Source organism: Coenobita brevimanus, chromosome 55, assembly GCF_032717465.1.
Source record: "Coenobita brevimanus isolate Jiangsu-jjx chromosome 55, ASM3271746v2, whole genome shotgun sequence".
Lineage (NCBI taxonomy): Eukaryota > Metazoa > Arthropoda > Malacostraca > Decapoda > Coenobitidae > Coenobita > Coenobita brevimanus.
The window spans coordinates 49067673-49085805 of NC_137008.1; the positions used below are offsets into that span (position 1 = coordinate 49067673).

The 18133-nt window shown below is 40.6% G+C and overlaps 1 protein-coding gene across 1 annotated transcript in view; it reads right to left on the reverse strand.

The window, feature by feature from the left end:
- The window catches only part of Plc21C (Phospholipase C at 21C), a 739135-nt gene that overhangs the window by 105335 nt on the left and 615667 nt on the right, over positions 1-18133 (reverse strand). Inside the window, exon 24 of the mRNA XM_080273643.1 lies at positions 5776-5947. Coding sequence (XP_080129769.1) covers positions 5776-5947 — 172 coding nt within the window. The remainder of the gene's footprint in view (positions 1-5775; positions 5948-18133) is intronic.

The following is an 18133-nucleotide window of genomic DNA, read 5'->3' on the forward strand; positions in this document are numbered from 1 at the left end:
TCTGATGACAGGAAAGTTTTATATGTACTGTACAGTAAACTCTCAATTACCCATTGTAATTTAGCCAAGCCCTGCACCAGTTAAAGCAAAACACTGGATATTGCACAGTAACCCCCCTCCCATTTCCTCAACATTAAGTGTCGCGCCGAGTATTGCATTACTATCCTTTGCGACCCTTTATCCTAAAAACTTTCCTACAATATTACCCTTGAGTAAAAGATTAAAATCAAGCATGAAATACAATACAGTATTGATACAGTACACTTAGGAACACTAACTTCTGCTCAGAGAAGAAGGAAGCAGGGGGTGGACGAAACAAGCCCCACCTGCCTCTACCCCAGCTCCCAACCCTCCCTCATGCCCCTACCCCCCCCAACTTTCACTCTTAACTGGCATTTACATCTCAAGCTGACTTCATACTTACAACTGTTGGTCACACTACTATTACAGAAACATAAAACACTAGGACATGTAAAAATACAAAATGATCAACATGTTGCATTAATGCATTATAACACTGTGACTAAAACAATACTGAAAGAAACAGCCACCAAAGGCCTCATGCGTTGGGTTTGCTGTTTATTTTGGTCACATGAGTACCATTTGTTCACACCAACCCCCCCTTCCCCCCAACACACACACACACACACACACACACACACACACACACACACACACACACACACAAAAACACACACACGAACAGCCGGAGAGAGAGGACGTCCCAGGCATCGCTTCTAACCTTGAGTAGTTTCAGGAATTTTGTCTGTCCTGTCTCCTAGGGTCTTTCTTTAAATTTAAAATAATGAATTGTTAGTAGACTACCAAAAATGTAAAGATCTGTTGGCTACAGTATACATGAATATTTGTGGCTTATTCAGTAACAGCTGTTTAGGTACTTTACCGGTACGTTAAACATGGCCGAAAATGTAAACAATGAGGGAATGGAATTTCAAGGATTTGATGCTAATACTAATGTCATGGACCTGGTGAAAACATTAATTATGAGGATTAGTGAACTCGAAAAAAAAGTAGAGAATCTAGTGATAAAGGATGTGTCAGGAAATACGGAAACCACCATACAGAGTCTAATCCAGTCCAACGAAACAGCCAATGAAGAGATTAGGAATTTGAAGAGGGAAAATGTTGAACTGAGGAGGAAACTTGAAGAGAGTACTAATAAAACGGAGAAGGTGAGTAATGTATTAGAAGAACACAAGGCAAAGTGGGCACACGTAGAAGAAGAACAGAAAGAAGTGGTCAGCTTAAGAGAGATCATCCAGGAAGAAAGGGAAATGAACAAGAAAGAAATGGAAGAAAATGTAGTGAAAATACTGAAGAAAAAAGAGAAAATGGTGAGAGAAACTGTAGAAAGGAACAGATGTGTGGTAGTATTTGGAAACAGGGAAGAGGAAGAAAAGGTTAGGTTCGCAAGACTCGAGAGAGACACGAACATGGTGAGAGGAATATTAGGCAAGATTGACCCCGAAGGAGACAAGTGGGTAAAAGAAATTGAGGAAGTAAGGAGGATAGGGCCTTATAAGAAAGGGGAAACAAGACCAATGAGAGTCAAGTTTACATCAGAAAGTGTAATAAATGAGATACTTAAAGTGACCTGGAAATTAAGCAAAGAGGCGGGGATGGAAAATATTATAATAAGAAAAGATCTGAATGAAGAAGAAAGAGAAGTTTTAAAATCATTAAAGGAAGAAGTAAAGGAAAAAAATGATAAGAGGACAGAGGAAGAACGTAATACTTTTTTTTGGAGAGTATTGCGATATGAAAGTAAGGAAATGATATTTAAGGAAATAGAAGTGAAGGAAACTAGGGGGGATGGTTGTGAAAGATCAGAAGTTGAGGAAGTGGTACGGACAGAGAGTAGGAGAGAAGAGGGTATTAATAATGTCAAAAATAATTTGAAGGTGATATATACTAATGTTGATGGTTTCATAACGACAAGGATCGAAATTAATGATTTCTTGAGAGAACATGAACCTGATGTCATGTGCTTTGTAGAGACCAAATTAAGAGAAGATATTGATGTTCATTTGGGAGATGGTAAATACAAACTGTGGAGAAAAGACAGAAAAGAAAAAAAGGGAGGAGGAGTGATGATAGCAGTGAAGAACAACATAAATGTAGATACTGTGGAAATGGGAGAAGGCAGGGCTGAAGTGTTATATATGAAATTAGAAACTGGAGAGAATGTTAAGAGAGATATGGCGGTAGTGTATGTTCCCCCAAAGACGAGAGCATGGAAGGATGACGAATACCATGAGATGTTGTCAGATATGGCTAGCTACTTGCAAAAAATAATTGAGAAAAGCAATAATATAATTTTGGTGGGTGACTTTAATTGTAAAGAGGTGAACTGGGAGGAATGATACTCGAGAGGCGGCGAGGATTCGTGGGGCACTATGTTATTAAATATAATAATGAATAATGTGATGACGCAGTGGGTCAAAGAAGAGACACGGTTTCGAGGTGAGGACACACCAGCAAGGTTAGATTTACTGTTCACCAAAGAACCCGATGTAATAGAATCATTGGAATATCTCTGTCCTTTGGGAAAAAGTGATCACGTGGTCAGTGAGTTCCAGATGTTAATAGGAAACGTCGAACCAAGAGATGAGCTTCATAGACAGGGAAGATACAACTTTGGCAAAGCAAATTTTACAGGATTGAGAAACTTTTTTGAAAATGCGGATTGGAGAAAATTCAGAGAAACAAGAGAGATACAGAGGAAGTGGGATATCTTTCTAGACCTCTATAATTTGGGAGTGGAAAAATTTGTACCAAGAGTAAGAGGGAAAGAAAACAGGAAAAAAGAGTGGTTTAATAGAAGGTGTATGATAGCCAAAAAAGAGAGCGATAAGGCGTGGAACAATTGGAGAAAGAGAGGTAACGACAGAACAAAGGAAGAATATAAAAGAACAAGAAACGAATACACAAGAATACGTAGGGAAGAAGAAAGGAATTTTGAAAAAGGTATAATTGACAAATGCAAGGATGAACCCAAACTGTTTTATAGATTTGTTAATGGCAAACTGAAACAAAAGGAAGGAATCACCAAGCTGAAAGTAGATGGAGAGGTCTTTAAGGATGCGGCAATGCAAGCAGAAATAATGAACAAACGTTTCCAGTCAGTTTTCACTAAAGAAAAGGAGCTTGTGGAAGGGGAGGGAGTGATTAGAAATGTTCCGGTGATGAAAGATATAAAAGTGGAGGTGCAGGAAGTGTATAAATTACTGGAAACTCAAGATGTAAGGAAAGCCCCAGGACCTGATGGAATTTCTAATTGGGTACTGAAGGAATGCAGAGAACAACTGGCGGATAAAATTTACAGCTTAATTGTATGCTCACTGGAAGAGGGGAAAGTGCCAAAAGAATGGAAGAGGGCAAATGTGGTACCAATTTACAAGGGAGGAAACAGGGAAGAACCCCTGAATTATAGACCAGTGTCTCTAACCAGCATGGTCGCAAAATTGTGTGAGAGAATCCTGAAAGACAGATGGATAAAATATCTGGAAGAGATGAATATTTTGGCTGAATGTCAGTTTGGATTCAGAAGCGGAAGGTCATGTGTTTCAAACTTGTTGAGCTTTTACTCAAGAGCGATTGATGTGGTACAGGAGAGAGATGGTTGGGTGGATTGTGTGTACTTAGACTTAGAGAAGGCCTTTGACAAGGTACCTCATAAGAGACTAATGTGGAAACTAGAATATATAGGAGGACTAAAGGGGAAACTTCTGGAATGGATGAGAGACTTTTTGAGAGACAGACAAATGAGGACAGTAATAAAGGAAAGGATGTCTGGATAGAGGGAAGTAACAAGTGGAGTCCCTCAAGGCTCAGTGTTGGCACCAGTAATGTTCCTGATTTATGTAAATGATATGGTAGATGGAGTGAACAGTTATGCGAGTCTGTTTGCTGATGATGTAAAGATCTTGAGGAAGATAGAGGTTGAGGAGGATTGTAAAATACTGCAGGAGGATTTGGATAGGATACACAATAGGAGCCGGACGTGGGAAATGAAATTTAATGTAAAGAAATGTAAAATATTGGAAATGGGTAAAAGTACCAGGAGACCATCACTGAATTATTTTTTGGGTAATGAATTAATCACAAAAAGGAGAGAAGAGAAAGATTTGGGAGTGCTGGTCCAAGATAGTTTGTCACCAGAAAAGCACATTAACAAGATAGTTGGAGAGACTTATAAGCTCTTGACTAACATAAGAGTAGCATTTCATTATATGAATGAGGAAATGATGAAAAAATTGATAGTGGCCATGATCCGCCCCAGGTTAGAATATGCAGCGGTAGTGTGGTGCCCACACAAAAAGAAAGATATAAACAAGATTGAGAGAATACAAAGAACAGCAACCAAGATGGTCCCCAGTCTGACAGACCTGTCATACAGAGAGAAGCTGGAAAAACTTGATTTGCCTTCGTTAGAGGAAAGGAGAAAGAGGGGAGACATGATTGCGGTGTTCAGGACCATGGTTGGAGTAGATAAAATTGACAAAGAAGATCTGTTTGTATGGGATAAGAGAGCAACAAGAGGACATGGAATGAAATTGAAAAAGTCAAGCTGCTTGAAGGATATCAAGAAATATAGCTTTCCTTACAGAAGTATAGACTTATGGAATAGCCTGGACAAAGAGATTGTCCAGTCAAAAAACTTAAACGAGTTTAAAGTTAAATTCGACTTATTGAGAAACAGCGACGGAAACCCACGAGCATAGTACATTCCGTGTATATCACAATTAGGTATATTCTTAAATATTTGGAACAACTTAGACAAAGAGGTGGTGCATGAGAAAAACATTCATGTGTGTAAAGGTAGACTTGATAAATGTGGATATGGAGACAGGACAACACGAGCATTGCTCAATTCCTGTATACTACAAATAGGTAAATACAAATAGGTAAATACACACACACAGGTCGCCGACACAGATGGAGCTCTTCCTGGATCGTGGAGAAATAATCACTGAATCAGCAGCAAAAAGACCAGCCTATTGTGATTATGTGAATGGGTGCGTGGCGTGGTCCCATCGGACATAAAAAAAAAAAAAAAAAAAAAAAAAAAAAAAAAAAAAACAACGCAGGTTTCGGTCATAAAGAGTACAAGATATGGTGGAAACAGAAAGTTTCCATATGGTTGCATCATGGCAGAGAGGGATGGTGCTTTGTTTACATCTAGTGAAGGGGAATTTGTGGGCTTCTCCGATGATGATGTGGGAAATGGAAGTACTAAACTGAACCAGACACGAGTAGCAGGAGTAGAGAAAACAGCCGAGAGGAATGTCCAGGAGTTAGAAAAGGCATGGGCAGTAATTAGAGTGTTGCAGGAGTGGACCTAATAGCAGGAGAAAGAGATCCAAGTCCTACAAAATAAACTAGAAAAAGTTTGCACACACAGTGCTAAACAAGAAAGAGAAGCCACAGAATTAAAAGTGAGTAATGATTCTGACTCAAATGAAATAAAACAGCTCAAGAGAGAAAATAAGAGGTTGGAAGAAGAAAGGGACAGGATGAAAAGTAAACTAGATGAGTATGACTCAAAATCAAGGATGTAAGATGAGCACATTAAATAAAAGGGTTTTACTTTAAAACCCACAAATCTGAAATATTTTGTCCCTCACCAATCATCATTTCTATATCTTTTGACTTTACTCATACCTTTAGGTATTTATAAAGCCTATTCAGTGCAACAAAATATACAATATCTTAGTACACAAAATATAACAATTATATGAGTATTATACATACAGGATCATGGTATTTTTCCTGCAGCTTCTTCTCTTGCATTAGAGAATTTTGTCCCAGTTCACTTAAACTGTCTTTGTAGCTCTTCTCTAGATCCTGTAGGCGTGTGTCCAGCTCTTCCTGCATTGTGCTCATTTCTTGTGGGCCTTCTTTCTTATCTGGAGGTGGCGTCTCCCTGTTTATACAAAACTGTTCTTTAGTGCTGTTACTGTAAAGTAGATACCATTTACAACAAATGAAAACACAGTATTATATGTCATTCCAAAGGATATATTCATTAAATGTGTGAAGGGGGATATGATGGCCATACTGTAAAGGAGCAGACTATTGATTGTAACATAGGATATATCCTGCCTGATGCAGGGATCAATTTCAGATTTCAATGATAGTCTTAACTATTCTTCCAAATAATATAACTCAGCAGCATATGCTGAAAAACATAAAACATCCCAACTGATACCTGTACAGCAATCCTGAATGAGATACGAAGTGCATTAGCAAATCCTGAGAGAAATGATTCAGTATTTTTGTGTCCAAGGCTGATATATGCTGGTGTGTGACACTATCTGCTGGTACACAGAGAGACTGCTGGGTCTCAAAATATGAGCCACTTAGTCTATGCTCAGGGCTGGATTAGGATGGAAAAAAATCATCCCCTCATAAATGGTTTCTTTGTTCCTTTTGCTTACCCATTTCATACTCACCTCTCTCTCTCTCTCTCTCATTTGCTTCCACACCTCCCTTTACTTAATTTACAGTTCTTTTTCACCTTTCTTTCCCTTTCCTACAACATGAAGGCTAACAGACTGACAATTACAAGCTATGGAACACCACCATTACTGTAAGACATAACAAGAGGCATTGGAGAATATAAAGGAAGGTGCTGAATCATGGCAGGTGTCATTACTCAGAAATAACAACAATAATAATAATAATAATAACAATAATAAAAATCTATCTACTGTATCTATTGCCTGATGCCACAAACCCATAAGGGGTGGCCATTTGACTTTGAGTTATTTGTTTTACGGGGAGGGGCAATAACCCTCCACCAACCCACTTGTTGACACGTAGGGAGCATGTATGTTTTGGTTATATGGTTATCACCCAGCGTTGTAAATAGTTTCTTGGCTTACAGGAAACCATTTGGCTTGGCACTCAATGTAAAGCCACCTGTAAAGGAAAGAAAAGCAATAAGAAGCGACAGGAAATATGGGAGAAATAGGAAGAGAGGAGGGCAGGCACAAAAAAAGAATGATAAAGGCTAAGGAAGAAGTAGGCAGCACTACATCAAGTGAGTGGATGATGGTTGCCACCACCTACCACAAATAATAATAATAATAGTAATAATAATAATAATAATAATAATAACAATAATAACAATAATAGTACTAGCTGTAATAATAATAGTAATAATAATTACAATAACAATAATAATAATAATTATTATTATTATTATTATTATTGTTATTATTACTATTACCATTACTGAAAGGAATGAGAGTGTTTATGATTGGAGATATGAATGGAAAAGTAGGGAATGCAAAGGCGGATGGAGTAGCGGGTGAATGGGGTGTGCCTGCAGGGGTGGGTGAGAATGACAATGCTCTAGTGGACATTTGTGCTGGAAGAGGGTTAGTGATAGCCAATACCCTCTTTAGACACAAAATGATCAGAAGGTATACGTGGCGAGTGATGAGATGGGTGTGTGGTAAACTGAATGAATGGAAGGCAATGATTAACCATGTATGTGGATGATAGTGTGAGATGTGTAATGGATGCAAATGCATATAGAGGTTGGGAGAGTTGACTTTCTGACCACTACCTGGTGGTGGTGAGATCAAATGAAATGGAGGAATAGAAGAAGCGATGGACAAAAGGAAGTAGTTCAAACAAGGAGGGTAGGAAAGCTGCAAGAGGATGGAAAAAGGCAGAATATATGAGAGAAGTGGTGGAACGATTGGGTAAATATGATTTGGAGCAGATGGGGGACATAGAAGGTGTGTGCAAGACATTCACGGAAGAATTCTGTGTAGCATGTGAGGCGGTGTGTGGTGTGAAATGAGGATGAGAGGGGGTGCAAGGAACAGCATGGTAAATTGAAGAGGTGAGACAGGCTGTGGCTCAAAAGAAGAAAGCATACAGTGGGTGGATGAGAAACAAGGGCATGGAGAAAGTGGAGAGACAGAAGAGAGAGTTATATGTAGAGAGGAAGAGAGAGGTGAAAAGATTAATAAGAGAGAGAAAGAAGAGAGTGGATGAGGAATCTGGAAGGAATTTGAGTGTAAAGTGGAGGGAATGTAAGAAAATGTTCTGGAATGAGGTAGAGAAAGTCTGAAACGGTGATAAAGTAGTCTGTCAGGGAGTGAAAGATAAAAATGGTAGATTGTTAGAGGAGAAGGGAGAAAAAGTGAGCAGATGGAGAGAACACTTTACGGCATTACTGAACACAGAGAATGAAAACAACGTGAGTATAACAGGCTGGAGAATGGCTGGGAGAAGGAGGGATGTGAAAAGAGAGGATGGTGTCAGTAGAACGGAAGTTGCGGAAGCAATGAATAAAGTCAAAATGGGGAAACCCCAAAGAAATGATGGAGTGTGTGGTGAAATGCTGAAACATGGGAGAAAGATGGTAGCAGAATGGATGTGGAAGATGTGCAGATTGGCCTGGGAGGAAGGTAGAGTCCTGGAGGATTGGAAGTTCGGTATAATTGTTCCCCTGTACAATGGATAAGGGGAAAAAGAAAAGTGTGATAATCTTACAGGTATTTGTCTTCTTAGTGTAAATGGAAAAGTACTGTATATGGTTGGATACTTATTGTCAGAGTTAGGGAATAACAGGGGAATGAGCTGGAGGACAACAGGGAGGTTTTAGGAAGGAAAGAGGTTGTGTAGATCAGATATTCATTCTTGGGTCTTTAGTGGAAAAGTTTCTAGAGAAGGGAAAGAAGTTGTATGAGGCCTTCAAGGATTTGTAGAATGTATATGAAAGAGTGGATAGACAAGCAATGTGGAAAGTATTAAGAATATATGGAATAAATTGGAAGTTGCTGAATGCCATGAAGAGTGTGTATGAGGGTGCTAAGGTTGCAGTGTGTGTGGACAGTGAACTGACTGAATTTTTCTATTTGAAAGTTGGATTGAAACAGGGATGTCTTGTTTCCATGGCTGTTCTATCTGTATGTGGATGGGGTTATAAAAGAGATACAAGGTAGGGCAGTGGATGTTGGAGTGGCCCTAATGAAAGAGGGCAATGTTTCACTGTACTGTTTTTTGCAGATGATACTGCATTGTTAAGTGAAGATGAAGGGGAGCTGCAAGGCTTGGTGAATAAGTCTGGGAGAGAGCATAAGAAATGGACTCTAAAGGTGAATGTGGGAAGAGTAAAGTTATGGTCTTCAAGAGAAATGAAGTCACTGAATGTACAGTGAAGGTGGATGAGAAGGAAATGGAAAATGTGTGTGCGTTTAAGTATTTGGGTAGTGTGATGAGTAAGGATGGAAGTTTAGAGGGTGAACTTGAAAGGATACAACTAGAAAAAAAGGGTGCTCTTCTTTGACAACAGTGATAAGGAACAGGGAAGAAAGCATGGAAGCAAAAAAAGTCACTGCATGACAGTACTGTGATACCAACTCTAACGTATGGAAGTGAAGCTTGGACCTTGTTGGAGGGACACAAGTCACGAGTGAGGATAGTGGAAATGAGTTACTTGAGAGAAGCATGTGGAGTCACATACAGTGACAGACTGACAAATGAAGAAATGAGGGAGCGTTGTGGTGTGGATGTGATAGAAAGCGTTAGAAGAAATACAATGAGGTGGTTGGCCATATGGGCCATATGGAGAGGATGGAGAGTGAGAGACTGATGAGGGGAGTGTATGTGAATGAGGTGGAGGGAAGTCAGGGAGGGAGGGAGGGGGAGGCCACAGATGAGGTGTAGGGATGGAATGGAGAGGTATACAAAAGAAGGGGGTGTGAGCTGGGAGCAGGGCTATGAAATGGCAGGGTACAGGATGACATGGAGGCGATTTGTTGGTGGCCATCCCTTACGGGATTCAGGCATCTGGCAATAGATACATGGACAGATTATTGTTATTATTATTATTAGCTAATTGAACCGGGCAAACTTAGGCTGTCTGGATGTTGCTGCTCATCGCCCTGCCCTGTGGAGGGACGAGAGGTCTAGATGATGATGATGATGATGATTATTATCATTATTATTATTATTATTATTGGAGGCTGGTGGGGGCACTCACCATCCATTCACTCAATGTAGTGCTACTCTCGAGTGTCTGCCCTTTCCTCCCTTCCTTCTTTCCATCCTTTCTCTTGTCTTTCTTTCCTTCATTCTTTCCTCTTTCTTCTGTCTACGGGCAACTCTACAATGAGTGACAAGCCAAATGGTTTCCTGTAAACCAGGAAACCATTTACTATGCTAGGTGGTAACCATATAACCAAATTAGGGCACCTGGTGGTTCTGCGTGCAATTAAGGCACTCCAGTCGGATTGGGCCTGTGCAGGTTTATATCCAAGAGATGGTTGGGGTTTATTGTTCACGTAATGCCATTCAGGGATGAGTGAGGCTGTCACTCTCACCTTAAGTATCAGGACCAACCTGCCTAGCTGCAGGCTCATACACTCATTATGGGGCATCACTGGTTTAGATGATGGATGGATGGATTATTATTTTTATTATAAAAAGCATAATACAGTGGCCTCACAGCCAACACACATTTTTTTTTTAATACCAGTCACCCTTAATATAGCAGGCACTTAAAATATTCAATAAAATACAAAGTTATTAGTATGAAATATTTATTAAATCCAAGAATTTATCTGTGAGGTGTAGGGGGCAGGGGAGCTCCATTATTCCAGAGAGTCCCAGGAGAGGTGCTGCAGCAAATGAGAACATGGATTGACTAGGAGAGGTGCAAATTTGTCTGTGTGAAACGTCAATGAGTATTAATTTCTCTGTGCTCTCCAGTATACAGTATGTTGAGACAAACTGTAGGAGAGCACCCATTAATAAATTATTAAAATTTTATGATAGGGATTACTTTCTGTACTTGTGTAATTCATTTATAACACCCAAATTCTGCAGCAATAACCCCTATGTTACTAAAGATCTCCAAGTTATATTTGTTGACCTTTGCTGTGGCGTCCTACAGATAGAGGACAATGGATCGATTTGGACCTGAAATTCATTTGTCCCAAACTGTTAATTATGTTAGGTTAAATTAAGTTTGGCTGGGTTAGATCATATTAGATTCGGTTAGTAGTGACGAATGATTAGTGATGAAATGACTTTGCAGCTGAATCAGCCAGAAAGTTCAACAAGGTAAATGGTCACTTCTGTAAAACTGATGAGGCTGTGCAGATGATGTCTTCAAAACTACTTATTTCTGCAGTTAAAAAAAAAAACCACAATGATAATTAGTTTATTTACAAAACAAACACATCTGCAAGATCTATGCATGGGTGCTTTCCTGCAGTTACAGTGCCTGTTGGACAGTACCATTTTTTGTGTGTATTTACCTATTTGTAGTGTACAGGAATTGAGCTAAGCTCGTATTGCCTGTCTCCATATCTACTTTTATCCAGTCTAGTTTTAAACACTTGGATGTGTTTGCTTTCATCACTTCCTTGTGTAAGTCGTTCCAAGTACAGTACTTATACTTCTGTTTGGGAAACTGAATCTTTTCAGGATCATTAACCCCTACACCGCGGGCATGTTTACCAATGTTTTGCGTCTCCCGTGGGGTTATTCGGACTCCGACAGACTCTCAAAAAATATTTGCCAAAAATCAGTTATTAGTCCTAGAATATTAAAATTACATATGCTTATGGCACATACCTTCAGCTTTCTCCTGGAATGTTTGTTGAGCCTTCATCGGTTACCGTAGGACTTGTGGAGACCTCTGAATTTGGGTAACGAAGTCTCCACTTTACACTTCCCGACAACCCGTAATATGATAACCACAGCCAGATATTAACACTATAAACACTACTCTATGATTTTCAAGTAGTTTGGGATCCATACTCCAAAAAAAAACCCACTGTGAAAGCAATGAAAATTACGAGCGCGTCTGACTCGCACTTGCGCTAGTTCACTCTTGGTACTCTGTCATTTATTATTCATAAAACCCCTCACACTTTATATTTCTATTACTATATCACACTTATATATATCTGTAGTTTTTCTCCATAAGTTTCCTTCAGTAGTATTAGTTTATTATCACTGAAGTCATTCAATTTTTCATTCAGAATAATATGTAGAGAGCCACGGATTCACTTTCACTGTTATAACATAAAGTATTTGTACTCATATTCTTATATTACTAATTACTTACATTACTATTTACATTTTCTATTGTATTTTCAATATTTACCCTTCTACTTCACTTACACTATGTTAGTCACTGTCACTTTCAGTAAGATAAAACTATAATACACTGTTCAATCATATGTGCTCAACATCCATTGCTGTCATTTGCTATTTACACATTATTTACACATTATATCCACATTACTCTCCTTTCCCACTTGCACTTTTAGAAATGCTTCTGGCTGTGGTAATCAAAGAAACAGGTAACATAGAGGGGAACCTGGCACTCAGCGCACTGCCAAGAGGTGCGTTTGTGCTCAGGTGTGCGGCGGGTGGTATGTGCACACACCTGACACCTGCGGATCGCAGCCTTCCTTTTACCTGTGGCAGGCATTAGCTCCAGTCTGTGCCGATCCATATACGCCCTCTGCTCAAGTCGGTCGGGAAGTGTTACTGGATGGCACCTTGGAGTTGCTGCTGTCACCCTACCATATCTTTCCAGCAGCTGCTAGACACAAGTCCTGGCAAACAACCTCAGGGAGAAGGACTTGGGTGGCTTGACCTTCATCTTGTACAGGATGAAGGCGTTCAGCATCGTCATATCTATGAGATGCAGAAAAACTTTCCAGTACCACCTAGTATTCTTCCTGAGACAGTCGATCTCACCAATCATCATGTCGGACTTGTCCACCAGCCGCATGTTGATATTGTAGTCTAACACAGCATCAGGTTTCATCACAGGTTTGCCTGTCCTACGGTCGACCTTCCCACTGTCTGTCATTTCCCCCTTATGTACGGTGGTGAGCACGTGCACGACCCTCTTGTCATGCCACCGTATTGCCAGCATCTTCTCAGACTTGCGTAGGTGCACGTCCCCTCGCTGCGAGGTTCCTGCCTCTGTGAATTTAGGGAAGTGGGCACGATTACTTTTGACAGTGCCGCAGGAGCCAATGCCGTGCTCTGAAAGGTATTTGGCAAGTTTCGGTGCTGTATAATAGTTGTCTGTATACAGCACATGATTCCCACCAAAATACTTTTCAAGGAGCACTTTCACTACACAGCCTGAGAAGCCAAGGGGGTGTGTTTTATCCAGATCAACAGTGCTGGCTGAATAAATGACGAAGTCAAGGATGTACCCCGTCTTACAGTCACACAGTACAAAGAACTTGATTCCAAAGCGATGGCTTTTGCTTGGAATGTACTGTACAAACCGAAGACGTCCTCTGAACAAAACCAAGGATTCGTCAATGACAACCTTCTGAAAGGGGTGGAAGAATGACATAAACTTATCCTTCATTCTGCTCAGAATCTTCCGGATCTTCCAGAGTGGGTCGGTTTGGGAAGGTACATCGTTGTCGGCAAAGTGCAGGTTTCCCATGATGTTCCAGAAGCGATCTCTGGCCATGTACTTATTGAAGGTGGGTGAGGGTAGTAAGGGGTCCATGGACCAGTATTCTTCCAACTCATGCTTCTTGGAGTGTCGCATGAGCAGCATGAGGGCAAAGAACACATACAGCTCCTGCACTCCCAGCATGGACCACTGTTGCATCTTGGCTACACCTGTACCACTTGCAGCACGTTGTGATTCATACCTGTTGGTCTCATCACATATGTGCTGCATGACTTCGTCATCTAGGAAGGCCAAAAGGTAGTCCACACACTCAGCATTATCGTCAAGAGTGAAGGCAGGCTGTACTCCTGAGGAGCTCTCATCAAAAACTAAATTTTCTGGCACAAAATCGAACCCTTCCGTCCACGCGAAGGCGTCCAGGATTCCCTGTCGTGGCGGTGTAGGGTGGGTGAGGGTGGTGGGTGAGGGTGGTGGGTGGCTGTGAGGCAGATTTACCCCATTCAAGGTCACTCGCACTGACCCTGGGTTGCCGTACAGCACTAGCAGCCATTACTCTAGTACCAACTCTACTTTTACTTGTCCGGGATTTACCTCTTCCTCTACGGCCTGCCTTCACTGTTGATGCTGGTGGTGACTCCGACGACGAAGACTCTGGAGATAACTCAGCAGACGAAGAGGAAGAAATGAGTGAAGTGGGGCTTGGGGAACGGGGAGGTGAATCAACTCGGGACTCATGGCGGGCTGGGTCACGCGGGGCCATTGTTCTGGGGCTAACACGCCGCCTTTTGACTCCCTTCCCAAATTCCTTCCCTTGCTGCACTAATGGCTCCTTTCCCTTGGAGCTAGGGATAACTTCCGACACTGAAGCACTCGTACTAGCACTTTCTGGCACGATTACCTCACCCGGCTATCACACGATTCACCCGAATCGTCAAAATCACTATCCATCATCACCATGGACAATTCTGCTAGTTCACGTGCCACTGCAGAGTCACTAAGTCCTTTCCTGCTTCCCTCACAACTTTTTATGGGTGTAGAGGTCATGGGGCCCTTTGCAATGGGCGCAGAAGCGGCAGAAATGGCAGGGCGCGAGTGCGACATGGTTTGACCACAGCGGAGGACAAGGAACTAATGCCGCGGCTTATCTGAGAAGGCAAGGGTTGACAATGACACTGAGGCTGACAGCTGCTAACTTACATGCTAATAAATTATTGGTAGAAAATCTCGGCAATACATAAAGAAATAGGTAGTTCCAGGTGAATGTAAATGTCACTTAGGCTTCTCCCTTCCTTTCTGATATATATTTTTATTACAGACATAGATTACAAGGCATAATTCAAAGGGGAAATTACTGTGGTAATGTAGCGAATGAATGCACGTGAGGTGTTGTCAGGTGATAATTAGCCAATTCCTGGTGTATAACACTATCACTTACCTTATTTTTTTTTGGTATATATTATTTTGTATAAGTATAGGGCATAGGGCTTATTTCAATGGATGAAATCTGTGGAAAAATCCGGGGGAAATTTGCTTAGCGCAGTGCAGCCTGGGAGGTGAGAGGACGGGGTAATGGAGGGCAGTTAGGGAGGGGAGTCACGAAGGGGGTAAAATCGCTAAAATGTCAACAATGGATGGGAGTACAGATGAGATTTGGAGTGCTGACTAGTGTTGGACATTGGTAGTACTGATAGATGATACAAGCCACCACTTGAAAGGCCGGGATAATTCAAAATAACACAGAATCACAAAAGTGACGCCCCGCGGTATGATCCATTGCGCCCGAGCGTCACGAAAGTGACGCCCCGTGGTTAAGGGGTTAAGGCAACTGCTCTTCCTCAATTTAAATTCATTACCTCTTGTTCTTCCATTATCCAATACAAAAAGATTCTCTCTATCCATCTTTTCCAGACCTCTTACATCTCTAAAAATTGGAATCAAATCTCCTCTTTCCTTTCTCTCACGCAGTGTTGGTAGCTTCAGTTTTTCCAGTCTCTCCTCAGGTGAGGTGACCATATCACAGTTGCATATTCAAGTCTTGGTCTTTTCATGGACATTTCCTCATCTATATAATTAAAAGCCACTCTCATGTTGATCAGTAATTCATATGAGCCTCCAATGATTCTGTTTCTATGCTTTTCTGGCAACAGGTCATCTTGTATAATCACTCCCAATTTCTTCTCCTCTTTTGCTAATTACGTCACTGCCCATTTTATATGTCCATTTTTTTTTTTTTTTTTTCCAATCGCTTCCATTTTTAACACATGACACTTCTTGACTAAGAACTCCTTTTTCCAAGTTTGGCTTCAGCTGTGGAGTTTCTCCACTGGCAGCTTCTTCCAAGTATCAATACATTTAATGCTGTTATGTTTCATGATTTTAGTATCATCTGCAAAAATACTCATGTAACTATTCAGACCTTCTGGCAAATCATTTATATACATCAGAAACATTATTGGAGACAAGACAGGGCCCTGAGGCACTCCTTAGTCACATCTTTCTATTGTGAAACCTTGTCTCTTATAACTGTTCTCATCTGCCTTCCTACCGGATAATCTTCCATCCACTTTAATAGTGTCCCATGCACTTCTCCAAAGGTCTTCAACTTCCACAGCAGACTCTTATAGAGCACCCTGTCAAATGCTTTCTTGAGATCAAGATAGACACAATCTGCCCATCCCTCCCTCTCTTGTATGACATCCATTACCCTACTGAAGAAACCAAATAGGTTGGTAACACATGATCTTCCTTCCCTAAAACCAAATTGTCTTGGTGTTATCACTTCCTTTTCTTCTACATACTTCATCCATCTTTTTCTAATAATTTCCTCACAGATTTTACACACAACACTAGTTAGTAAGTGATACAGGTCTAAACCTGAGTGGATCTTCCCTATTTCCTCCCTTGAAGACTGGCACAATATTTGCTCTTTTCCAGTCATTTGGTAACTGTCCATCTTCCAGAGAGCTCTTAATGATTACAAAAACAGGTCACATTAATTCCTCAACACATTCCTTCAGGATTCATCCAGCCACACCATCTGCTCCCACTGCTTTCCTCACGTCCAAGTCCTTCATTAGCCGTAGCATCTCATTCATGGCACCTGCAATTTCTGCCATTCCGGTCATCCTGGGTTCCATTTCAGGTTCCCTAAATTCTTCTTCCAACACTTAGACAGACTGCAGCTTGTTCATTATTTCACACAATGCCTCTTCCCTTTCATAAGTTTCATCTACATCCCTCATTCATATTACACTGCCTTAACTTTCATTTTACCATTTACAAATCCACAAAATATTTTAGGCTCTTTTTCACATTTAGTTACAATACCTCTTTCATATTTCCCTTCATCCTCTCCCTGCACCCTTACATATTCATTTCTTACCTGCTTGTACTCCCCCCAAGCCCTTTCACTATACCTTCTTCTTACTTTCTTCCAAACTCTTTTTCTTGCCTCATGTTCCATTCTACACCTATTGTTAAACCATTGTTTTTTTCTTTTCCACAGCTCTGGAGAATTCTGGGACATATTTACTAACTCCTGTTTTATATACTTCTATCAAAAATTCATTTTTCTCATCAACATTTGTGATCACATTCATTTTACTCCAATCTACACTTTGGAAAAAGTTCCTCAGGGATGCAAAGTCTGCCTTCCCATAACTGTATCTAGTTTTTCTGTGCTTTTCATATCTTTCTCCATCCCTTACTCCAACATTTCCATCTCAATAACCAGAGATAATCATTTTACCAAAGGGGCATTGGTAGGTTACGTTCTTCACATCATTTGGGTCCTTTGTGAATACCAAGTGGAGCCTTGATGGTTCGTCGTCTCCTCTAATCCTTGTATTATCTTTAATTAAATTAGTTAATATGTTTTCCATCACCAATGCCATTAATTTATTTCCCCATGATTCCTCAATGTTCCCAGCATCCATACTTTCCCAGTCAACTTCTCTACAGTTAAAATCTCCCATGATTATTATGCTATTTCTTCATTAAATTAACATATCAAGATTAATAATAGATTTTCCTATTAACTGTTCACAATCTATTTTGTCAATGTCCTAGTTTTGGAAGGACACATAAAATACAGTAATCCCTCCAATATCCGACGTAATAGGGCCATAGGCAGGTCCAGATAGTGGTCTTGTCCGGATATTGGGCCCCAGCTTATGGACTTGTACTTATGGACCCTAACTCAGAGAAACACCTATACAACTCCCTCTGGACATGCATAGCATCTATTTAAGACCCAAATCACACCAATAAGGGGCATAAAAGACTCAAATAAATGCAAAAGAACCATAAAATGAGGTTTTAGAGGTGAGTTTATACAATATTAAACATTCTGGGTACTTACAAGTCCTGGCTCCTGGACTGGTTTGAACTGCCAGTTTGCAGTCCACAGTTAATCCTCTGAACTCTAAATTCTAATTTCTTAACACTGCACAACACTGTATATTCCTGTGTGTTCTAGTGGCGAGGTATTGCAGTTTATTCACTGTTTATTAAAAAAAAAACAAGCATCTGTGGCTTGCATTGCTATGAGCATGTGCTCTCGATTGGAGTTAAGCTGTGACTGTTGATGATGGCGGGGTAACAGAGTTGCCAGATCGCAATGGCCACATTACCAATCTCCTCAACTTTCATTAGCTAATTTAACTTTTCATTACCAAATTCATAAAG